The sequence below is a fragment of the Paroedura picta genome, chromosome 2, assembly GCF_049243985.1.
Source record: "Paroedura picta isolate Pp20150507F chromosome 2, Ppicta_v3.0, whole genome shotgun sequence".
NCBI classification, from domain to species: Eukaryota; Metazoa; Chordata; class Lepidosauria; order Squamata; family Gekkonidae; genus Paroedura; species Paroedura picta.
This window is the reverse complement of record NC_135370.1, coordinates 44,505,008-44,530,351: the sequence shown is the minus strand read 5'-3', so window position 1 is coordinate 44,530,351 and position 25,344 is coordinate 44,505,008. Positions and strand designations below refer to the sequence as shown.

General features: G+C 43.2%; 1 protein-coding gene across 4 annotated transcripts in view; it reads right to left on the bottom strand.

Moving 5' to 3' along the window:
• CCDC148 (coiled-coil domain containing 148) overlaps window positions 1–25,344 on the bottom strand; it is a 171,744-nt gene that overhangs the window by 7,730 nt on the left and 138,670 nt on the right. For all 4 annotated transcript variants that reach the window (XM_077319991.1, XM_077319993.1, XM_077319994.1 and 1 more), the window contains exons 12-13: window positions 25,088–25,206; window positions 8,573–8,690 (exon numbers count right to left, since the gene is read on the bottom strand). In XM_077319991.1, the coding sequence (XP_077176106.1) occupies window positions 8,573–8,690; window positions 25,088–25,206 (237 nt within the window). The remainder of the gene's footprint in view (window positions 1–8,572; window positions 8,691–25,087; window positions 25,207–25,344) is intronic.

Sequence of the window (25,344 nt, the reverse complement as noted above, 5' to 3'; positions counted from 1 at the left end):
CATCTATTTGCCAGGAACTGAGAGGGCCAGATGCCATGATCTTTGTTTTCTTGATGTTGAGTTTCAAGCCAACTTTTGCACTCTCCTCCTTCACCCGCATCAACAGGCTCTTTAGTTCCTCTTCACTTTCTGCCATTAGAGTGGTATCATCTGCATATCTGAGGTTGTTGATATTTCTCCCTGCAATCTTGATCCCAATTTGTGACTCCTCTAATCCCGCATTTCTCATGATGTGCTCTGCATACAAGTTAAATAGGCAAGGCGACAGTATACAGCCTTGCCGAACTCCTTTCTCAATTTTGAACCAGTCAGTGATTCCATGTTCAGTTCTCACTGTTGCTTCTTGACCTGCATATAAATTTCTCAAGAGACAAATAAGATGCTCTGGTATTCCCATCTCTTTAAGAACTTGCCACAATTTGTTGTGCTCCACACAATCAAAGGCTTTAGCATAGTCAATGAAGCAGAAGTAGACGTTCTTCTGGTACTCCCTAGCTTTCTCCATGATCCAGCGTATGTTGGCAATTTGATCTCTAGTTCCTCTGCCTCTTCGAAATCCTGCCTGTACTTCTGGAAGTTCTCAGTCCACATATTGCTGGAGCCTAGCTTGTAGGATTTTGAGCATAACTTTGCTAGCATGAGAAATGAGTGCAATGATGCGGTAGTTTGAACATTCTTTGGCATTGCCCTTCTTTGGGATTGGAATGTAAACTGACCTTTTCCAATCCTGTGGCCATTGTTGAGTTTTCCAAATTTGCTGGCATATTGAGTGTAGCACTTTTACTGCATCGTCCTTTAAGATTTTGAATAGTTCAACTGGAATGCTGTCACCACCACTAGCTTTATTGTTGCTCAGACTTCCTAAGGCCCATTTGACTTCACATTCCAGGATGTCTGGCTCCAGGTCAGTAACTACCCCACTGTGGTCATCAGGGATGTTAAGCTCGCTCTTGTATAGTTGTTCTGTATAATTTTGCCACCTTTGTTTAATCTCTTCTGCTTCTGTGAGGTCCCTACCATTTTGGTCCCTTATCATACCCAACTTTGCATGAAACGTTCTCTTCATATCTCCAATTTTCTTGAAAAGATCTCTGGTCCTCCCCATTCTATTGTTTTCTTCTATTTGTTTGCACTGTTCATTTAAGAAGGCATTCTTATCTCTTCTAGCTTTTCTCTGGAATTCTGCATTCAATTGGGTGTATCTTTCTCTTTCTCCCTTGCCTTTCACTTCCCTTCTCTCCTTAGCTATTTGTAAAGCTTCCTCAGACAGCCATTTTGATTTCTTGCATTTCTTTTTCTTTGGGATGGTTTTAGTTGCTACCTCTTGTACAATGTTGCGAACCTCTGTCCATAGTTCTTCAGGCACTCTGTCTATCAGATCTAATTCCTTAAATCTATTTGTCACCTCTACTGTGTATTCGTCGGGGATATGATTTAGTTCATACCTGAGTGGCCTAGTGCTTTTCCCTACTTTCTTCAATTTAAGCCTAAATTTTGCAACAAGAAGCTCATGATCTGAACCACAATCAGCTCCTGGTCTTGTTTTTATTGACTGGATAGAACTTTTCCATCTTTGGCTGCAGAGCACATAGTCAATCTGATTTCTGTGTTGACCGTCTGGTGATGTCCATGTGTAGAGTCGTCTCTTGGGTTGTTGGAAAAGAGTGTTTGCTATGACCATTGTATTCTCTTGACAAAATTCTACCAGCCTGTGCCCTGCTTCATTTTGTACTCCAAGGCCAAACTTGCCTGTTATCCCGGTTATCTTTTGGCTTCCTACTTTAGCATTCCAATCCCCCATGATGATAAGCACATCATTTTTTGGCGTTGCTTCTAGAAGGTGTTGTAGGGCTTCATAGAACTGATCAACTTCATCCTCTTCAGCAGCAGTGGTTGGGGCATAGACCTGGATCACTGTGATGTTGAATGGTTTGCCTTGGATTCGAACTGAGATCATTCTGTCATTTTGGGGATTGTATCCCAAGACTGCTTTTCCTACTCTCTTATTGATTATGAAGGCTACTCCATTTCTTCTGCGAGATTCTTGTCCACAGTAGTATACCTGATGGTCATCTGAATTAAATTCACCCATTCCTGTCCATTTTAGTTCACTGATTCCTAAAATGTCGATGTTCAGACTTGTCATTTCTTGTTTGACCACGTCCAGCTTGCCTTGATTAATACAGGCTCTACTTGCTCTCAAAATACTTTGACAGTGCTTTATAATGGTTAGAGCAGCCTTTTCCAATCTTCTGACCATGGAGGCACCACTGAAATATTGTTTCAGGCTTCTAGGTTCTAGGAAGTGATGTCAGCTGGTCAGGCCTCCCTGCCACGCTCCTCCACTGAAGTGAGAGGAGCCTCAGTCAGCAAAGGTTTAAATGGCCAGAGTCCCCTCCCCTCTAGGCACATCTTTGGCCACTTTGGGAGGGGGTGAGTCAACCGGCACAAATAAAGGTAGAATATTAATATTTAATATTTAATTAAAAATAATATTTAATTAAAAATTAAAGAAAAAACTTTTATTTTCCTCATCTCTTGGAGTTGGAAATGGCATAGGATGGGAAGGCTCTCCCAAGCTACCATTTTGAAAACCGCCACAATACTGTACCATATGCTACTTAGGTACCACAGTTGGGAAACTCTGAGTTAGAGTGATGAACTGGGTCTATGGAAACCTGTATTTATCCTTGATGTGGCCAAGAAGGTCATTGGGTGACAATAGACCTCTGTCAGACTAACCTTCCTAGTAATACTGTGAGACAAAAATGATCTCAGGCATGTACAAGCTCTGAGCTCTTTCAAGAAAGGGTAGAGTACGAGCAACTGAACATGTGTGGGTTTTGGTTTCTGCCATCAAGTTGCAGCCCATTTATGGTGATCCCCCCCCCCCAAGGATTTCAAGGGAAGAGACATTAAGAGGAGGTTTGCCATTGTCTGCCTCTGTGTAACAACCCTGTTATTCCTTGGTGGTCTCCCATCCATGTACTAACCAGGGCCAACCCCGGTTACCTTTTGAGATGCAATGAGATCGGATGAGCCTGGGCTATCTAGGTCATTGTGAATGCTTATTATAAAGTGTATTATTCAGCCACTTTGAGAAGGGAAGTGCTAAATAGTCCAGGCACAATTCAATTGCGAGTAAAGCCACTTATCAATTAATTGTTGAGATTAAAGGAGAATAGCAATTGTAAATTTAAAATGTAGATTCTTGCTGAAGCTGTCATGTATGAAAGGGTGGCTTGTATTGAGGGAATTTCAAAAGACTCCATGTTTTACTTTTGAGTCAGGCAGTGCGAGTCAAAGGATTTGTCTGTTCTTTGTCATCAGAAGGATTTGTCATCAGAAACTCGTTTATTTATTAAATATCTTTGAAACTGCAGTCTTTAAAAAGATAAGGTACTTCAGAACTGCTAAATAATGAGCAAGTGTGCCTTCAGTTATGGGAAGCAAGTGGTGAGGGATACATCAGCTGGGCTGGGAAAACAAATTCTCTACAGACCAAGACAATATTGCTAAATGTACCTGATTTCCCTCGATATCTTCACATGGTAGGCTTGCAGATTGTTACTGCTGCCAGATTGGTCTTTGTCAAGAAATGGAAGTAAAAAACAAAAAAGGCCAAGATTCAAGCTTGGATGTTGAAAGTAAAAGAGAAATGCCTTGGGAAATACTAAAAAAACAGTGATATATCCAGACCGGGCTCATTATAGTCAGGAGTTTAACTGAGGATGAATTATGCAACGTAGCTAGAAGAAAAATCTTAATAACTCAATGCCGGCATGTTTGCTTTTATGCTTATGTGGACAAGAAGAGTTTGGTTTTTATGGACTCCTTTATCTTAGAAGAAGAAGAGTTGGTTCTTACATGCCACTTTTCTCTACCTGAAGGAGTCTCAAAGCGGCTTACATTCGCCTTCCCTTTCCTCTCCCCACAACAGACACCCTGTTGGGTGGGTGAGGCTGAGAGAGCCCTGATATTACTGCTCGGTCGGAACAGCTTTATCAGTGCCGTGGTGAGCCCAAGGTCACCCAGCTGGTTGCATGTGGGGGAGTGCAGAATCGAACCCGGCATGCCAGATTAGAAGTCCGCATTCCTAACCACTACACCAAACTGGCTCACTTTGAGACTTAAGGAGTCTCAAAGTGGCTTACAATTGCCTTCCCTTCCTCACCCCACAATAGACACTCTGTGAGATAGGTGGGGTTGAGAGAGGTCTAAGAGAACTGCAATTGGCCCAAGGTCACCCAGCAGACTTAATATGCAAGCGAAGTGGGGAATCAAACCTGGTTCTTCAGATTAGAGTCCATCGCTCTTAACTGCTGCACCAAGTTGGCATGTAATGGGTGAATTTTTGACAGTGTATTTAATTTATGGTATTTTTTTTCTTTCCTGTTTTTGCTGATGCTTCTTAATACATTTTAATTAAAATGTTTTTAAAAACATGTCAATTAATATAAAGCAAAACATAATCTTTGATGTACTGTTTCCAGTGGAATGATTTCAGCACCAGCCAAAGAATGGCAGTCTGTCGCTTAGATCCATAACTGGGACTTGCACCTTTTTCTGACACTGGGGTATATGCACAGTCCAGATGTGCCATAAGAATCTGATAACCAGGAACAGGAAAGAAGCTAAGCAGGACAGAAGATAAGGACAGGTAAGCAGGACAGAAACTAAGGACAGGTAAGCTAAGCAGGATAGAAGCTTAGCAGATACCAAATCTGGAAGGTAGGGCTCCTGATCAACCCCAGTCATGTGATCAGTTCTCCAGGGGAACTGATCTCTGTCACCTGGAGATGAGCTGTAAAACTGGGGGATCTCCAGGTCCCATGTGGCATCACTACCCTGAGCTCCCTGGAAGAATAATGGGATAAAATGGGATAAAAAGGACAAAAGTTCTTTGCTGTCCTGGGTCTGTTTTTAAATTTTACAGCCCCCCCTACGTTTCTGTTATGTTAGAAAAGTGTAACAATAACAACTTCAATTCAAGAGTGGAATGGTATACTATTTTCATTTTCCAAATCTGTCAAGCTCCATTACCCCACACTTTGGACTACTGTCTATATCGTAGCCAGTCAGTAGAAATCCAAAAGCAATCAATTTTGTCCCCTGCAATGAAGGATTATTATTATTATTATTATTTTATTTTATTTTATTTATTTCCTGCCACTCCCCATAGGCTTGTGGCAAGTCACATTAGTCTTGTCCCCATTAAAATACCCATTAAAAGACTTTAAAACAATTCCAACATGGCGGAAGCTCTCATTATTCCCACCCCTGTTATCAGAGCGGCAAGGAGGACATGAATTAGAAACTACCTCTCAGCTCCTCCTCCAAAACGTAGGAGAGTCCCTCCTTCCAAACTATTCACATCAGATAACTCAAAGATTTTATATACTGGATGGTTGCCTAGTTTGCCTCTGTGATTCGCCCAGCTCTCTAGAAATGTATTTTTCATTACTTTTTATTTTTCATTTTCATAGACAATAAAAAAAATAATGTATTTTTCATAACATCCCCTCCCAAACAAACACAACATTTTAGGTTTTTTAAAAGAGAAAAACAAAGAAAAATCAATGATACATTGTTCCTTTTCACTGGACAGACAACTATTGCTAGGACACAATGGGGGCCCCCAATCTTCCATGGACTTTACAGAGTGGAACCTTCTCCCTTCCCTGTCTTGCCTCAGTCCACTGAGACCCCGCTCCTCTGAAATGTTCTTCTGGAGAAGGGTCAGTGGACTCTTAAACAGCATAGGGCAAAGTGTGTGTGTGGTCTGCATGAGAAATAGGTAGAAATCACCACCCCCTCTTCTGTTCCATCAGAAAAACTGAATGGCTGTTCCATTGTGGCTGTTCCAGTTAACTATATGACCTGTCAAGATCTGAAAAAACTAAGACTGAGATTATCTGGCCAAAAAGGTTCAGAAGCCAAAATTTAAAAATAAATTAATCTGGAAACCACCTGAGGCATACAAAAAGAATGTGGACATTTTAAGGAAAGAAAAAAAAAACAAGCACGAGAACATATTTTCACACACATTGAAAAACACAGAACGTATCTTTTGAACAGCTGCACTGGTCTGGGCCATTTACAGCAATATTTTTGAACAAGAACACTTGTAATAAGCCTCCAGTGTACATAAACCTGATTCAGGCCCAGGTCTCAAGGTACTAAGATAACACACTACCACACGCACAAACAGACCTCCAGATTTATGGTTGTAGGTTTTATCTGTCCCCAAATACCTGGCATATTGTCATGTAATCATATCTGCCATCTACTGCACTGACAGTAGGATTTTTTTTTAAAAAGCATCCCCCAGTGGTTTACCTTATAGGATGCTTTCCAAAGCTCACTAGCTTAGTTCACGTAGACAAAGCACCTTTCATCTACTGTCCCCAACTAGCATGCTGCTAATAATGCTGCAATCCTAGGCATACTTCCGTTGAACTCTGTTACTACCTACCTCTGATGAACATCCAGGTAGCTACACTGCTGTGCATATGATTCAAATAGTGATTCAAATAAGCTCATGTTGGCGGCAGGGTTGACAAAACGTTAAACAGGACGCAATAAGCATTTCCTGCAGAACCTGCACATTCTGAAAGCCTTTCTCTTGTCAGGAGCCCGTCAGTCCCACAAGCTCAAATCTTCCGAGCAAGAATGACACAAGTGAAATAACTGTGGGTTGAAACGCCACTCCAGCACCTGAACACGTCACGCTGCCACCTGGCAATGACTTCAAAAGAAAGAGCACAGGTGACTGCATTGCCCTCCTTAGCACAGTCACATCCTTCTGAGACCACTGATGTCAAGCGAAGGGCATGACTCTGTTTATCTTCAGCAGAGGCCAAATAGAATGAGCAGCGGGGTTGTAAATCACTCAACAAAATCCTGGAGAAAAATGTTCCAGAGGCACTGAGAAGGCCTGACAGCTCACACTCTGGCTCAGTAGCAGGAGGGTGTGTAAATCCACGGAGACAGAAGCTGGTTTTAAGGGAGAGCTTTAAAAACAGGGGCTTTTTATCATACGTAAACATCATAAATAGCAAGTGACTGAAAAAATGGAAACCAATACATTCTTTCCTGGCACACCAACAAGCTATTTTAAAATTAATTAGAAATATGAAGTAAACACACTGGCTTGATGTTCCATATTTAGGAGTTTTATTTTTTCTTTAACCTTTTAAAAAATGCCATGTCAATTATTGGTTTGTTTTTATCCTCTGTATCTTTTTACAGATATGAAACGAGGCCGGTTGGGTTTCTTCTGTGGGTTGTTCATGAGCCCTCCACCCTGGTCCTGTTATCAAAGCCTAGACCCATTCCTCACTGGCAATAGTTCTGAACAGGTGGTGTTTGCCAAGGGGCAAAAGAGGCCACTGCCCCGGTCCCATGCGGCAAAGGGTCCCAAGCATTAGGGTTGCCAACCTCCTGGTGGGGCCTTGAGATCTCATGCTTTCACAACTGATCTCCCCATGACAGAGACGAGTCCCCCTGGAGAAAAGGGCTGCTTTAAAAGGTGGACTCCAGGACATTGAACCATGCTGAAGACCCACCCTCTTCAAGCTCCACCCCCAAAATCTCCAGGCATTCCCCCACCCAGAGCTGACTACCAACCACCCATGGCCCAATCTCCTGAAGGATGGGGGGGGGGGGGTGAGAAAAGATCCTGATGCTTCACACCACCCAGTTTTGCACTTGAGCCGCAGATGTACAGCACTGGCTTCTTGTGCCTGCCACATCCAGGTAGAAGTTTTCCAGTGGAAGTAGCAGCTCCCACCCTCTCAGAGGCAAAGGTCCTTCCCTGGGGGAAACAGGGGATGACAGCCAGCGTAGGGCCTCATTGTGGACTTTTATCCAGGGTTCCAGAATAACTACTATTGCCCCTGAGAATCACTCATGTGCAGTTTACTCAAGAAATACCAAAGCTGAGAGTGCAGATATTGGGAGCTAGAAAAAGCACAATGGGGCAACTTTTCCTCCCCTGTCTCAGCTGCTATCAACATGCCAATAGCAGAAGCATGGCTTTATTGCTCCCTCAGGACAGTGAACTTGCAGGATGCAAAGAGAAAGACTGAACGCACCTGTGAAAATACAGATGGATGCAAATAATGAAGGAGGGTTGAGGAACATGGTCTCCCTTAACCCAGATTTCCCTTCAGTCTATTGCAGTGAGTGAACAACTGTGTGTTCTTCAGAAAACAGATGCTAAACGTTAAGTCTCCCCATGGACCACAGATTCATTGACTCTGGGTCACAGAAATGATAACTGAGAAGAGCCTGTACACCTCCCACTTGGTTGCCTACACCTGGCAGATAGAATTAGGTCTATATTTAGTTTTTCTTGTCAACAGTTTCTGCCGTGTGCGTTAATATATAAATGTTCCTGCAGAGTGATAGTACAACACGCACACTAAGCAAGGAGGCAGAATTGGGAGTACTGAGGACCCCTTCCCACCCACCACTCTCGGTCAGATTGATTTCTCTGCTGGGATGTTCTGCTCTATTCCTGTACCTTAATTGCACATGAAAACATTACACACAGAAGAACAAAAGGCACCTGTTGTCTGAGAACATCAAGACGTCTCTGTCTTTCTTCCTCCTCATGGGCTTCTTGAAGGGTTGCTTGTTTTCTCTCCACCAAGCGCTTTCTCAGCAGTTCTTCTCGAAACCGAACTCTTAGAACAGGAAAACACAAAGGCAGAGAGTGATCCACACCTGGCCTCTCTTTTGATACTGGATGACCTGTTTATCTGATGACGAGGAGCAATTAAGACCTTATCTGAAGTGCCGATCTAATCAATGATATGCCTAAATTGAGTAGCTCATACAGTTGTAGGTCAAAGCCTGATAAATGTTGACAATCTCAAATGAGTTACTCAGATTTCTCAAGTGTGGATGACCAATCTCATCAGATCTCAGAAGCTAAGCAGGGTTGGCCTTGGTTAGTACTTGGATGGGAGACCACTGAGAAAGTCTAGGGTTGCAGACTGCCATGGAAATGGCAACCTATATAGGAGCATTTCTAAAAGCTCCAGACCTATCTTGCTATAGCCGTATTTATGCCAGGATAGGCAGAATTTATTCCTCTATCCTCACAACTCCCCTGAGAGAGAAAGAGAGAGAGAGAGAGAGATCCAAATAATAGGTGAATCCATTGGGGAGGGTGATTTACTCTACTTGGGTTCTGATAACACCAAAGTCAGCACGGAATAAGGAGACTTAATTGCCGACAAAGGGTAACCCCCCTCACAATTCTACTTATATTTTCTTTTTTTTTCTTTTTAATCTTTTAAAATAAATCTGTAATCTTTTGTCTTGTTTTTAAAGATCCACCTTGGAATTATAATTTATCTTGGATTACTGGCAACTTCCCAGAGGCATCTTTCACTGGTAAGAAAATTTCTGAAAAAATACGGACTACAAAGTACAAAGAACTAACAAGAGATTTATGACAATGATGAGATACAATAATAAACTGTGCCTAATTTAACTATTTTTTCCCAAGAAAACACAGAACAGAAACATTTGAAGCAGATTAAATAATCTGCATTCCTTTTCTCGGAATAAATTTGATTTCACTCCACAGATTTTTATTTTTTCTGTGGATTATTTCCTCTATAGACCAACAATTGGTGGCTCTCTCCCCTCTTTTTTTGCCTGATGAGGGGTGTTTATTTGAAGAGATTAAAGCTCCAGCTCTGGTATGGTGCACAAAAGAGCAGTTTAATGAGATTCAACAGACAACTAATATTATCTACCAGAGTACAACCTCTGATCATTTCCGTCATGTAAAAATAACGAGAAGACTTTGGATTTTAGATTTCTTTAATTTATTCAGAAGATGGGAACCACAGAGGAATCAGCATAACGGAAAACAAAAATAAATCTGCTGAGCAAGCCCCCATCTTTCACTTTTTATCTCTTGGCCTTCTCTGGGTAAAGTATAACAGATTAATATAGACTTGTGAGAGCCAATAAATCATTCATACATACATGACAAGAAAGATCTGTTGGCCCCCCTCCAGGATAGTGTGTGTATGGCAGCTATGGTTTCATCTGCCCCCTTTTCCCACCTCCCTCATGAGTTATTGGGAGAAGGGATAGGTTTTTATGTTTTTTCTGCTGTTCTTCTCTTTTATATTATGTTCATTCATATTGTGATTGTTTTTTTATGTCTGGGGTTTTAATAGGTTTTTAACGGGGTTTTATTCAGACTGATGTAACCCACCATGAGCCACTGGGAATGGCGGGCAATAAATCAAAGTATTACTACTACTACTACTACTACTACTACTACTACGAGAGCTTTGAGAGAACTGTAGCTAGCCCAAGGTCACCCAGCTGGCTGCATGTAGAAGAGTGGGGAATCAAACCCAATTCTCCAGATTAGAGGTCGCTACTCTTGACCACTACATCAAGCTGGCTCTCAATTTACTCTCACTTTATTATAATTATATTATCATTATCATTATTACTATTATTAATTCAATTTATATACCGCCCTTCACTGTGATGTCTCAGGGCGGTGTACATAGGAACGGTAGTAATGAGAAGGTACATTTAACATATGCAGCCATATACAGGAGAACATAACAGTCTTAACAGTCAATAATTCAACAACAATCAAGATAATAGTTAACAGTAGCCTTAGGCCAGGGACATGAGTGTCAGAGTTGCCTGACAAATGGGACCAGGCTGTAGGGAGATCCCCCATCACTGGCCTCACCTGAAAGCCTGGTGGAAGAGCTCTGTTTTGCAGGCCCTACAGAACTGTTTGAATTGTGGTCCATGGACATCTGGAGAGCCACAGTTTGGCCATCCCTGCCCTATGGGGTGATGGCACTTTCCGCCATGCAACATGTCTGAGAGAGAATCGACTAATGTTTGTGCAATTAAGAATATGCCACTTTGACCTACATTAAAGAGGCAGTGTGTTAGAAAAGTTCGAGTGTTGGGCAAGGATCTGAAATCCTCATTCTGCCATGGATGCCCACTTGGTGACCTTGGGCCAGTTGCTCTCTCTCAGCCTAATCCATTTCACTGTTGTTTTTGTTGTTGTCGATGGAAATATACAAAGGAGAAGAGAATACTAATGTTGTGAGTTGCTTTGGGTAGCTGTTGGACACAAAAGTGGGGTAAAGATTCCTAAATAAATAAACAAAATGCTCTAACCAACTTACAACACCACAGAGGAACATGAACATTACTATATCAAATCAATAAAAAACCCAGATTGAAAACTAAACAGTTTATGTGTCAGCTAACCAAAAAGAAGAGGAAGGAAAAAACGGACTTTGAGACCAGAGAGAAAGGAAAGTTTTACAGTCCTTCTGAAAGGAAAATATAGAGGACTAATTCTTCAGTTCTGAAACAGGATTCCAGCCACAGGCCGCTGCAATGATAACATTTTTATGCATAGTAACTAATGCAAGACTTGGTATGGTGAAGCAACATGGTGGGAAGGTTGCTACAGGCTGACATTCATGGGCAAAGTTCCCTTCATTGTCTGAGCTTTGTCTCTCAGAAGCTTACATAGCAAAAATCTTGATGATTTCTAAGGTAATACTGGACTCGAATCCAGCTCTTCTAATGAGGACTAGCACAGCCACCCTTTGAAACTAATAATTACATCTTAAGCATTCACCAAATATCAGAGATTCACTATAATGAATATACCAAAAAAGCTACATAATATTGTCTAGACAAAGAAGATCTACAAATCAATCAAATATTAATGCGATAAAAATTGCACCCATTTTCTGTGAATGACAACTCTATTTGTACAAGTTCTTTTAAAGAAACAGGGATATAAACACCCAGTGGCATTAAAACACAGATAAAATTACATCAGCACCTGTATTGCTTTAGCATGGAAACCAGGATGACATTTCTGATATGCATTGGCCAATAATACACAGACCTTCAGCCACCAAGAAGAACAAGAGGCTATTAGTATGTATTGACCCCTAATTACAGCACTAATTGAAGCATTTGCAGATCTTAACAAATGACTAAATTTCCCTAATTGTTATTCTTATCTATCTGAGTCCCAATGAGCACTGCTTATGGACAAATGCCACAGTCTTAACCACACGTCCATGAAAATAACCTATGTTCAGTTCAACAGGAGTGATTTCGGCTAACTGTATGTGACTGCAAAATCCAGCTAGAAAGTATATACAGAAAACAGCTTTTCAGAAATTTGGAGGCCAATATTGTTGAACTCTCACCAGATGATCAACTTAGAATTAGTATAGTGAAATGTGAGTATCTGTTCCACTTAATATTTCTGGTAAGGGCTTGGTAATGTCTCATGTCTTAAGTGCCACTCAGCGCTAAACGACCACTCAAGGGGCTGTCCCACCCCTGAGTGCCTCCTCCTCCTCCAACTGGCTTGTCTATCTATCCAGCAGTCAGCCAATCATCTTCCGTCCCCTACCTCTGACCACCCCCTCCTCCTTCCATTTCCCTGTGAGGCTCGGAGGCTGCAGATCCCTGCCATGTGAGAGCTGCCCCTGCCAGTTCCATAACAGCTGCCTGCAGCCTTTCCAGGTCCTGGGGGGAGGAGGAGGCTGTCTGCAGAGTTCTCCCCCCCCCAATCTAGCACCCATTGTATTCCTGGATGCAACGGGCTTGGCCCCTAGTCTATTATAAAACGGGCTCTGGACAGCTTGCCCTTGTGACTGTGAACACAAAATAAACCAGAATACAGTACCATATGTTGGATTGTGATAATCAGCTTAGTAAGTGCTAGAAAACAGACATCAAGTTGCAATATTTGTAGCGTATTAGGTATTGTATTGGAGCTAGAACACAGACTAGTGTGTACAGGTTTTAACTGGCATTTCTGGGTTCAAATCAATTAGACATGAAAAACTTCAGGATTCCCAAAAGATCCTGGAACTAAATATTGGTACTGTCTTTGGATCTGGGATTTTTCAAAAATCCCCAAATTTTTGACCAAGTCAAGTCCAAAAGCCCCAACAGGCTCCAACCACAAAATGTTAGAGTGACGTTTTGTATAACTGTAACAGTAACACTTCAACATTTCTGGTGGCAGCTCTGTTTAACAGAATGCCCTTTAAAATTATTGCTTTAAGGTATTTCCTTGTATACACATAGCTTACCTTCAATCATTCAGTGAAGATCCTTCTGCTGTGGCGGCAGCTGCTGCTGAGGCCTCCAACAGCCAATCAGTCAATCAGATCTCCAACAGCCAATCAGAAGCGACGCTGGGAAAAAGCCCCACTTGGCCCTTCCCACTTTCTAAAACACTTGGTGGGCCCAATATATTAATGTGTGCCATGGGCACTGTGTTGGGGACCCCGACCTAGATTAATCCATGATGCAAGTAGCAGAGGATCTCGTTTTCATTGCCTCCATCTCATAAAACCATCAAGCAACTCTGACAGAAGAAAGCAGCCATCAGGGCCGCCTCACAACGCAATTATTTAGTCCAAAATGGAACTTGCAATCTTCTAAGTGAGCACCACCCAAAAAAGCGCTAACAATTCTTTGTCGCCTCACAGTGATAGATTTCTAATGTTCCCAACTGGAGCAGTAAAAGCAGTCATCAGCCAGATTGCTCAATCATGAACAAGACTGCTCAATCATGAACAAGAGTTGCTAATTGAGTAACAAGAGGATGATATTGATGCTGGACCACTTCCAAAAAAGAAAAAGAAAAAGCACATCCCTGAGTGACTGAGTGGGACGATGTTAGAAATGCCTGGCAACAAACCATTTCAGATTCCAGAAAGGAAAGGGAAAAGTCAGAACTTTCTGGAGATGGGGTTGGGCTGACTTCCAAACATAAAATGCACAAAAGCAGTCACATGCATCCGAGGTTCCTGAGCAAAAGGGGTGGCTTTTCTAATATTTTGGTAGCTTCGCATTTATGGATGGACACTGACAAGAAGTGAAGATGGAATGAGAGGAGGATCACTGTTCATGATGAACACATTCATCCCATTTTGGATGCTTTTTCTGAACCTGAATTTGTGACCATTAAAAAAAAAACAATTGTGGGTACAGGCTATCTCATGAAACCAGTCAAAGCATCAATGAACTTTCTCAATAAAAGATAAAAGAAGATAAAGATGCAGCACTGACTCTAGGTGACCAGTCTTTTGTATCAACAACTTTGAAAGCTTGCTGTGTTGTGATTGGTGGGTTGCTGTGATTGACAAGCCAAGGAGTGGAGGGAGAAGTTCGTGTTGCTTTCCCTTGCAGCCTCAAGGGAAAAAAAGTGAGAGGGGTGTCCTCATGAGGAGGGCTGCAAACGTGAGATTTAGCAGCCTGAGTTTGTTAAGCAGGAAGCCACTCATGTTTTACCCCTCTGTGCGGAAATGGTTCTATTTCTACTCAGTCTTCTCTTAAGAGGGGAAACATGCTCAAGATGGCAAAATCATTTCACGCGATGAGGGATGGGAGTTGTGGCCTCAGATCACTGTAGGGGTAGTCCTTACACACCTAGTTTCTTTAAATGAAAACAAACCCTCTGGGCCAGATGAACTGTATCCAAGGGTATTAAAAGAACTTGCAGGTTTAATTCCTAAGCCTCTGTCCATTATTTTTGTCAATTTTTGGAAAACAGATGAAGTCCCAGAAGATTGGAGGCGGGCAAGTGTTGTCCCCATCTTCAAGAACGGGAAAAAGGAGGATCCAGGTAACTACCAACCCATCAGCTTGCCGTCTAAAGGTAGCAAAATTGTCCTTGAGCAGCTAGGCTGTAATTACTAAGAGCCAGCATGACTTTATCAAGAACAAGTCACGTCAGACTAACCTTTTCTCTTTTTTTGAGAAAGTTACTACCGTCCTAGATCAGGGGAATGCTGTCGACATAGTTTATCTTGATTTCACTAACACTTCTGATAAGGTTCCACATGATATTCTTACTGATAAGTTGGTAAAATGCAGTATGGAACTTATTACTGTTAGGTGGAGTCAAGAACTAGTTGACAGATTGTACCCAAAGGGTGCTTGTAAATGGTTCATCATCTTCTTGGAGAGGAGTGATGAGTGGAGTGCCTCAGGGATCTGCCCTGAGCTCTGCGTTGTTCAACATATTTATAAATGACTAGCTTCAAAGCCCATTCATAATAACGGGCCTTGAAAGGGCCCCCTCCCCTGGCCCCTGGCCAGGCAGTTTAAGGTGGCCTTGGACGGCAGCTTGCAGCCCGATCAAGTGGGGTGGGTGGGGGATGGGCAGCTCGTTATCAGGGCCGGGACAGAGTTCCTTAGCAGGCAGTCAGCAGACTGGGAGGCCTTCATCAGCAGGCCCAGCCTAGCAGGCCAAGAGGCCCTTGTTAGCAAGCCAAGAGGCCCTCGTTAGCAGGCCCTCCACCACGACCCTTTGCCCAGGGCCTTCTCCCCTTACCTGCTGCTGGCTCCAGGTACTGAGGCGTCTGAAAGCAAAGAGGCTAGAGTCCAGGAACAAAGGGCGGGAACTTCAGGGGCAGGGCCAATCAGGGCAAAGCTGGATGCACCCTGATTGGCCCTCCCCCCCCAAGTTGTTTTATAAATATATAGAGGAGCAACAATGGATAAGGATTTGGATGAAGGAATAGAGAGGGTACTTATTAAATTTGCAAATGACACTAAAGTGGGAAGGGTAGCAAACACACCAGAAGACAGAATCAGAATACAAGATAATCTTGACAGGCTAGAAAATTGGGCTAAAATAAATTTCAATAGCGCTAAATCTAAAGTCTTCATTTTTGGCTGAACATCAGAAAAAGTTCCTGACAGAGGGGTTCCAAAGTGGAACAGGCTTCCTCGGGAGGTGGTGGGTTCTCCTTTGGAAGTTTTTAAGCAGAGGCTAGATAGTCATCTATGTTGATTTTATTAACTTAGGCAAGAGTGTGTGGGGGTTGGCAGGAAGGGATATACTAATGTTTGTCTCTTGTGGCCCTTCCAGGGAATTGCTAATTGCCGCTGTGAGTAGGTGAATTTCCTCCAGGCTGCGCTGGATTCTGGAGATTTTTGGTAAAGGGATCATGTGGGCATGAAATTGGGATCACTGCAGTTGGGCAGGTAGTTGTGACTTCCTGCATTGTGCAAGGGGTCTCTTCCAACTCTATGATTCTACTACACGGCCAAATGTCCAATAAATTTGGAAAATGGAATGCTTTCCTGTCTAGAATGAGGAATTGATGTTTGATAATTGCATTGCAGTTTGTATTTCAGAATGCTGTCTGCATTAGTTTTATTTCTGCAATTTTTAAAAATCGAAAATAAAATAAAATAATGAAGTCTGCGGAAGGTATCATAAACAGTAACAAAAAACTATCATCCTCTTTCCCATGGATGATGGCTTTTGTGAGGAATCTAGTGCTACATTCTTGTGCGGAATCACCATTTCATTTCTGTTTTCAGCTGAATGTGGGAAAGGAATCCTTAGCAGTGAGACAATCCATAATCTCCGGAGAACCTATTTTATATCATTTCAAGAGGTGACACTTGAACAAAAGAAATGTATGTATATATCATAACAACATAAGAAGAGACCAACTGGAACAGAACAGAAGTCTATCTCGACCAGCTTCTGGATTTATCTAGAGTCCTAGCAAAAGGCTAGAAAGCCCAAGGCCTTCCTTGATGGCACCTTCTAGCACTAGACCTTTTCTGTACTTTTTCCAGTTCTGCAATATCATTTCTGAGAAACAGCTGCTAGAACCATACACACTGTTCCAAATGAAGCTACACCTATATACAAGGGCAGTATATCTGCCATTTTTCAAATGATCAGTAACCTGCTTCAAACCACCTGTTGTTTATCTCGTCCATCAACATCAAAGGTCTGGTTAATCCATTCCATTATTTATATAAGGAAAAACCCGGATGGGAAAAACGTTAATGGTGTACTATCCGGGATGAAAACTGTCCTGAGGACAAAGAGCATGAAGGCATTTGAGACTTGCACATATTAAAATGGTGTCGGTATGTCTGGGCACACAGCATATATGGAAGTGCATCTTAATGTCCACTTTCTCTGCTTGCAAGTGGCAATTGAAATACTGCCGAATTGTGTAGTGGTGCTTTTCCCATTGACACCCCATGTAAAATTCTGAATAAGTGTCATGATTGTAACAATCTTTGTAAAAAACAGCAATTTGAAAAATGAGCTAAGTTTATTGCTTTCAGTAAAGCCATCTTTTGAAGTACTCTGAATACACATTTATGTAATTTCTGATAAGCATAATTTCATTAAAATTGCTTTCACAATAATGTCTCATACATATTTAACAGAAAACTGAGCTGCCATATTTATTATAACAGCTCTAAAAGAGCATCAGGAACAAGTTTACAATATGACAATATTTCACCAAGTAACGTACTCTCTGCTTTGATTGGAATAAATATCCATATACAATTCAAAGGAGTTCAGTGAAGAAAGCATTTTCGGTATCAGCCAAAAAGCATGTAAGCGATTGAAAGAGCACCCCCGTTTCCTTTTCTGATATATTCTGTTTCTGCATGACCTTTGAGAACTGGGATTATATCATTTGGTCTCTAGTTTTGCATTCCCAATGTAATAACCTTAGTTGGAAACAGTTTACTCCTTTCTGGGTGCCTACCGATGAATACTAAGCAATTAATAAGATGCAAAAGACACCACTGTATCAATCTGGAACTCTCCATCCAGTTATTTTCCCTTAAAAATAACCAGAGAGTGAAGCGCACACACTCGCCCAGAATTTTCCCCTTCAGTTGCCATCATATCAATTATTCATTTGTTCATTTATACTACCCCATCATCATCTCTAAATACGTGGTGGTCTCTTCAAGAAAACACGGATTGCAAAAGGACACACCTAATCCCAGATGATCCAGAATGGACCCTGGGGGTACAGAAATCCAGCGACACCATTCATAGCGGAAAGGTATTATTTTACCTTTGAGAGTGTTTGTAAAATCACATCTAGCCTACCAGCTTTGAGACATTGACACTGCAATGTTACCGGAGTTCCACCCTTCTAAGCCTATGGCCTTCACAGAGACCTTAACTGCATGGGAGCCTCCGTGCCACACTGCCACCTGTTTTTTGTGCCAGGGCATATGTGAACAAACAAACTGGTCAGACCTAGAGGAGATCAGCCCGGACTGCTCCTTAGAAGGCCAGATCCTGAAGATGAAACTCAAATACTTTGGCCACCTCATGAGAAGGAAGGACTCCTGGAGAAGAGCCTAATGCTGGGAGCAATCGAGGGCAAAAGAAGAAGGGGACGACAGAGAATGAGGTGGCTGGATGGAGTCACTGAAGCAGTAGGTGCAAACCTAAATGGACTTCGGGGAATGGTAGAGGACAGGAAGGCCTGGAGGATCATTGTCCATGGGGTCGCGATGGGTCGGACACGACTTCACACCTAACAACAACAACAATATGTGAACAGTCTGTAAGCTTCCATGACATCTTGGCCAGCTGTGGCTGGTGAGGCAGTGCACTAAGATGTAAGAACCAGGAAGCCTTGATCAGCAAACAGAGGAGACCCAATGACCTTACTTGAAGTAGATCCAAGGCTACAGTAGAGGTACAGCACACAAGCATTACGAAGGTACATAACCCTGAGTGGTCAGTAATGCCCAGCAGGGGAGTAAACCATGGGAGGGGTTCATGCCCCCTGGGATTTCCCAGAGAGATATGTGGTCCCCTGGGCTGCCAGATCGCATCATGAAACTGTTTAGGTTTAAACTGTACAGTCTCACCCTCTCCATATGTAAAGAGGCTTTCTTTTTCTGGAATGTTGGGACATTTACTTGACACGCAGGAGTACCCTGCATTGCCTTATGTTATTTTTGACATGGGATCTTTGGAAGTTCGGCTTAAAACCCTTTCAATCTGTGGATCATCAAAACAGGCAACCAATTGGAAGTTATGATGATATTGGCATCCTGGAAGTTGCCACTTTAGAGAAAAGGAAATGGCGGGGGATAAAAATATTTATGTCTTTAGTGATGTGTCTTTTGGGGTGGGGGAACAGGGGTCTGTGGTTCAAATGCTAGAGTTACTGTGAGTTAGACTATATTTCCTGGTAACCTGATAAATACCCTACTGCTACAATTGGAATCCAAAATTCTCTCAGAAGCGATATGTGAGAGTACAAAGCACATTAATCAATACTGTCTCCTTATAGCTCTGTTAACTTCTGATGCTCTAGGGGTTTTTTTAAGGTTTGGCACAGTCTGACAATAAAAGACCAAAGCTTGATGGGATAATATAGCAGTCTACAACCCTGAAGGAGACTTCAATTTCCCCCACCCCAATACTGTCTTCAGACAGCACTTAAGGTAAAGGTAAAGGTATCCCCTGTGCAAGCACCGAGTCATGTCTGACCCTTGGGGTGACGCCCTCTAGCGTTTTCTTGGCAGACTCAATACGGGGTGGTTTGCCAGTGCCTTCCCCAGTCATGACCGTTTACCCCCCAGCAAGCTGGGTACTCATTTTACCGACCTCGGAAGGATGGAAGGCTGAGTCAACCTTGAGCCGGCTGCTGGGATCGAACTCCCAGCCTCATGGGCAAAGCTTTCAGACGGCTGCCTTACTACTCTGCGCCACAAGAGGCTCTCAGACAGCACTTAGCCCTGTTTAAATTCCTAAGTAAATTCATGGCCAAGCATCTACCACCTCACTAGGCAAGCAACAATCCAAACTCCAGCCTGGACAATTAAGCCTTTATTTGCAAGAATCAAGTTCCGGCAGGGCAACTTCTCAAAGATTTGTGATAAAAGATAAATGCTTCAGCTGCTATCAATCTCAAAGTGAGGCCAAGAAAGCAGTCCATTCCATATCTAGAAACAAACCAAATAAACCAACTGGAAAGTCCAGAAAAATGGATTGTCCCTTAGAGCAGCGTTCCCCAACCTTTCTGAGGTCAGGGACCGCCTCTGGGGGTGAGGGGAGAGTTGACAGCCCGGGCGCCATGCACGCGCGGCAGCTGCGCGCAAACGCGCACGCGCAGTTGCCGCACATGCGCTTTCCCGCCACCAGGGGGCGCTAACACGCATGCGCGCAGTTGCTGCGCGTGCGCGTTTTCGCCAGCAGGGGCGCAAACGTAGATGTGCATCAACTGCGCACATGCGTGTTTGCGTCGCCAGCGTGCTGGCGGCTGCGCCTGCCTCTTCCCCTCCCTCTCGCAGCAAGAAGCTAGCCGGGCCCGGCGAGCTTCTTGCTGTGGGGAGGGGGGAAGGCAGGCGTGGCTGCCGGCGGCCCGGTTGATGACCCCTGCCTTAGAGAGTCAAGGGTCCTTCAAAACCCTGCCCTCCAAAAGGGGTGGCAGAAAGAGGGAACAAGTGGTGAAGATGTTTTTGTACACCATAGTTCTGTTTTTAGCCAGCACGACCCAAATAGCTGAAGATTCATATCTGTCCTGGCTCCTGCCCTCCCTGAGTGACGCACTAATAAGCCTAACAAGGACCTGGTTCTCTCAGTGATATCAGCCAATGAATATGGACTTTTCTTTATACCATCAATTTCTAGTTACAAGATTTTTATCATTGAAGCCACTAACTGCTGAAAGGATCACGCACCTTTTCAGGGATATTGATTTGGCCTGGACTTGAGATATGATTAAGTCTGAGCCCAAGTATACACGGTTGACATTTTTATCTTTAGCCTACAGTAAGTTTTACGAGGCAAAGGACGTTGCCATCCTAAGTTTAATTACACCCTTCTAAGCCTGTTGACTTAGAAGGGTGTAACTCTGCCTAGGATTGCACTATGAATCTCTTAATGGAATCTCATCTCCCACCTTCTAATGTGATGGAATTCCAGAATGGAGTGTTAGCTCACTGTTTACACACACACACAAACAAACACACACACATTTAGCCACTAAAATAAGGATTTCCTTAGTCATTATTACCTTTACTAAGTTCCAGACTATTCACTTCTACAAATTCCCTAATCAATAAACGTATTTATCTTCATAATCAAAGTTTGCTTTGAGTATATTTACTTCATTTACAACTTTTCCTCCCTGTGAGGACCCACAGCGCCTTACGTCATTCTCCTCTCCTCTATTTTGCCTTCAACCACTAGATATCCAAACAAGTACTCTGGACTTCTGCCATTTGCCCTGCACAGCAAATTCACAGCAACTATAAATCAAAGGATAGAATCAAGTGGGTAGCCGTGTTGGTCTGAAGTAGCACAACAAAAATACAGTCCAGTAGCACCTTTAAGACCAACAAAGATTTATTCAAGGCGTGAGCTTTCGAGTGCATGCACTCTTCCTCAGACTAAATGAACCACCATCATAACTGTGGAGATGTAAGGCAAAAACAAATTGTGGCAAATTAGTAAACTGTATGATAATATCCAAATTAAGCCATATGATGCCATATGATAATTCTTTGCTAAAACAGTAATCAGTCCTTTTGAGTCCAGTTGTAGTTCACAAAAACACTGTAGAAATAAAACATTAGTAATTATTGGCAGATACCTTCCCCGTTGTTGCTGGCCACATCCGTCTCCACCTAAGCGTGGAAGCATCCCTGAAAGTGCCAAGATGTGCTGGCAACTATCTTGTCCTGAGACCAGAGACTTAAATTCAAAATTACATTAACATATTGCTAACATCACATTACAGTCACATCGGCCCAAATAAAAGAAATTAAAAAGAAGAGGGGACTGTAAGGAATGAGCATATAAGAGTGGAATGAGGTTAGCGTGCATAGTGACATAAAAAAACCCTATGTCCTTGTTGAGTCCAAGGTATGCCATTGTTTTGAGTGTTGTAATAACTTGCGTTTCTGCAATCTCCCTTCAAGAACAGACTAGAAAGAACTTCAAGTTCTTTTGCAAAGGTCAAGACCCTGAATTCACAACTGCATCTCTCTCCTGACACTTAAAATACAGATCTGGGGGCATTGATCGACCTGTCATCAGATCCTGGAAATGTGTGCCTTCTATGTCAGTAGGGGTAGACTATGATAAGTGCATTCTTTAAGCAGAACTGATGCCTCGGAGCAGAGGCTATATAATGAATGGGGCTCAAAGGCAGATCAATGAAGATAAGTCGCCCTGAAGCTTCTTATTTGGAGCTTGAAAGGGCTGCAAGTGAATTGCTGTAGGGGTGGTGTGGTGGGGGTGGAATCAAATCTGTGGGGTGTTTTTTAAAGCAAGAAAACAAACAGAATGAAAAGGACTCGAAGGGAAAAGAAGGGAAGTTAGAGACGTTAAAGATAGATGGCAAAGGGAGCTATGAAAAGGGCAAATTGACATTATTACACAGGAAGGCTTGACAGTGCCTCGGAATAAAATGCTTTTGGCATTCAAAGGCACTGTAAATGTTTAGATGCACTCCCACCAGGAAAGACAATCGGATGTCACTCAGAGCACCTGGGAAGGCAAGCGAGCCCAGGAAACCTTTGGTTGCTGACTTCCCTGGAAGCCCTGCTGGTTTGGTAAGAGCAGTAGTGCAGCTGGGGTGGGGGAGGGGAGAGGCTTTCATAGAATCATAGAGTTGGAAGGGGCCATACAGGCCATCTAGTCCAACCCCCTGCTCAACGCAGGATCAGCCCTAAGCATCCTAAAGCATCCAAGAAAAGTGTGTATCCAACCTTTGCTTGAAGACTTCCAGTGAGGGGGAGCTCACCACCTCCTTAGGCAGCCTATTCCACTGCTGAACTACTCTGACTGTGAAAAACTTTTTCCTGATATCTAGCCTATATCGTTGTACTTGTAGTTTAAACCCATTACTGCGTGTCCTTTCCTCTGCAGCCAGCAGAAACAGCATCCTGCCCTCCTCCAAGTGACAACCTTTCAAATACTTAAAGAGGGCTATCATGTCCTCTCTCAACTTTCTTGGCCCGGGAATTACAGCTCTGTAAGCAAGAATCAGTATCAATCAGGAAGCAGGAGACTCCACCCAGACACTATCGCCAGAGGCCTGGGGGGGGGGGGGTGATGTCGAGAAGCTAGCATGGCATTTGGAGGGCAGAGAAGAGCAGCCTTGGGATCTAAGCCCAGAAGACCTCTCAGGGGAACAGCTGAGCTTGGGTGTGAGCTTGGGTGGGAACCCAGAGCTTGGGTGTGATTCAAGCAGATGAAGACAGGCGGCCTGGAATTACTGTCACAAAGCAATGTGACATTTACGCACCATTCACATCTCAAATAAACATTCCCTGCTACAACCCACTTATAACAACAGTCGTTTAGCACGTTTTTATTCACTGAGGACATTAATTCTCAAGCATTCATCTCAGCCTGAGACTTTTGAGCCTCATTAGGAAAGTATTTGGTTCCACCGGAGACAGCACCGGGGGAGGGGGGGGAAGAAATCCCCTTCCCAATCTAGTCATCGGAACCCGAACTATTGTCATCGCTGCAGTTCCTGGATTTGTGTGATCGCTCTTGAAAATGTTTAAACAGGGTTCCGGACCCTCATTAGCCTCGAGCGAAATCGTCAGAGAGATCTCAGTCCCCTGGAGAATTAACAGCTTTGCTGAAGGCTCCGAGATGAAACATGTCCTAAAGCATCGACAAATGACCTCATGTTCCTTCATACTGTACTCATAAATAGAAAAACAGGGGCTTGGTGCCATGCAACTAAGCAGAGAAGGCTACGAATGCCCACTCCTGCTGCCTTAATGGAGATGTTTAATTCCCCTTGTTGGTAGTTGATATAGCAATAACAAAAATAGATACCTAAACCTAGCTAGACAGCCTAATCAGAACCTCAGGAAAGCTGGAGGGCATCCTTATCTTGGAACAGAAGCTGACAGAGTTTGAAAGCTGTTCTTCTCTGCTCAGCCTACGCTCGAATCAATGTTTTGAGCCAAAAGCTACCGGATAGCAGTTGTAGAGGATAATCAAAGCAGACAGTGCTGGGCTAGAGGTGGTCCAATGACTCAGTAGGAGGCAGCTTCATACATTCAAAGAGGAGTCTGGAAACTCGTCCAAAGAGTGCCATAGAGGCTCAAAGCGGCTTACAGTCACCTTCTCTTTCGTCTTCCCACAACAGACACCTGTGAGGTGAATGAGGCTGAGAGAGCCCTGATATTACTGCTTGGTCAGAACAGTTTTATCAGTGCTGTTGTGAGCCCAAGGTCTGCATGTGGGGGAGTGCAGAATCGAACCCGGCATGCCAGATTAGAAGTTCGCACTCCTAACCACTACACCAAACTGGCTCTCCACTGACCGCTCTGCACGGTATGGAACTAGACTTTGAAGCTGGCCAGCATCATAGGAGTGCTGGAATGCATGGGGAAAGCTCGTATGCACTGCCACAATAACCCACTAAATGTGTTTGCTCTGGGAAAGGAGCTGGTGCAGGGCAGTGCGGTACAGTGGTTAGTACAGTGTTGGGCTACAGACTGGGACACTTGCATTGAAATCCCCGCTCTAGCATGACACATTTGGGTGACCGTGGGACACTCTCTCAGGCTAACCTACTTCATAGAGTGGTTGTGACTATAAAATGCAGATGACAGAACTGTTCTTCTTCGGGTTGCCAACCTTCAGGTGGTGGCTGGAGATCTCCTGGGATTACAATGGCCACTTTGGAAGGTGGATTCTATGGCATTATACTAGTATATATACTAAGCCCTTCCCCTCCCCAAACTCTGCTTTCCTAAGGCTCCGCCCCTCAAATCTCCAGGTATTTCCCAACCCAAAACTGGCAATCCCAGATCTCAGAGGAATGGCAGGATAATAGCGCACAAGACTAGGAGTGGCCTAAATGTGGCTGTCCAGATATCCATGGACTACAATTCCCATAGGCCCCTGCCAGCAGATGTAGTCCATGAATATCTAGAGAGCCACATTTTGGCCACCCCTGCACTAGACAGACACATAAATAGACAATTCATCCTAAATAAAGCAAATAGCAATGATTTTAAGGAAAAAAGAATCTTAAAAATAGTATTAACATTATTAATAATCATGATACAATATAACATAGAATCATAGAATCTTAAGAGCTGGAAGGGATCTCCTGGGTCATCTAGTCCAACCCCCTGCACTATGCAGGACACTCACAACCCTATTGCTCATCATAAAAAGATGCAAACCAAAAAAGTCTTGCTCCCAATCGTGACCCAATAAACCACATCCCCTTGTTGGTCTTACCTTTCTTTGTCTTTAAAGGCTTGTTCAGCCATTATTTTCTTAAATTCCGCCAAACGCAGTAAATCTTTTGCTTCTAATTCCTGCCACTTGCGTTGCTTTTCAGCCCAGTACTTTTTCACCTGAGGTTTAAAGATACACAGAGGGGATAATGAAGAGGGGGGGCTTCTATCCTTGAATAAAGGCTGTCTGTTTTGATAATAATGGTCATATTTGCCCGCAATAACCGTTTGCCCTCCCAGTTCATATTCTCAAACTGA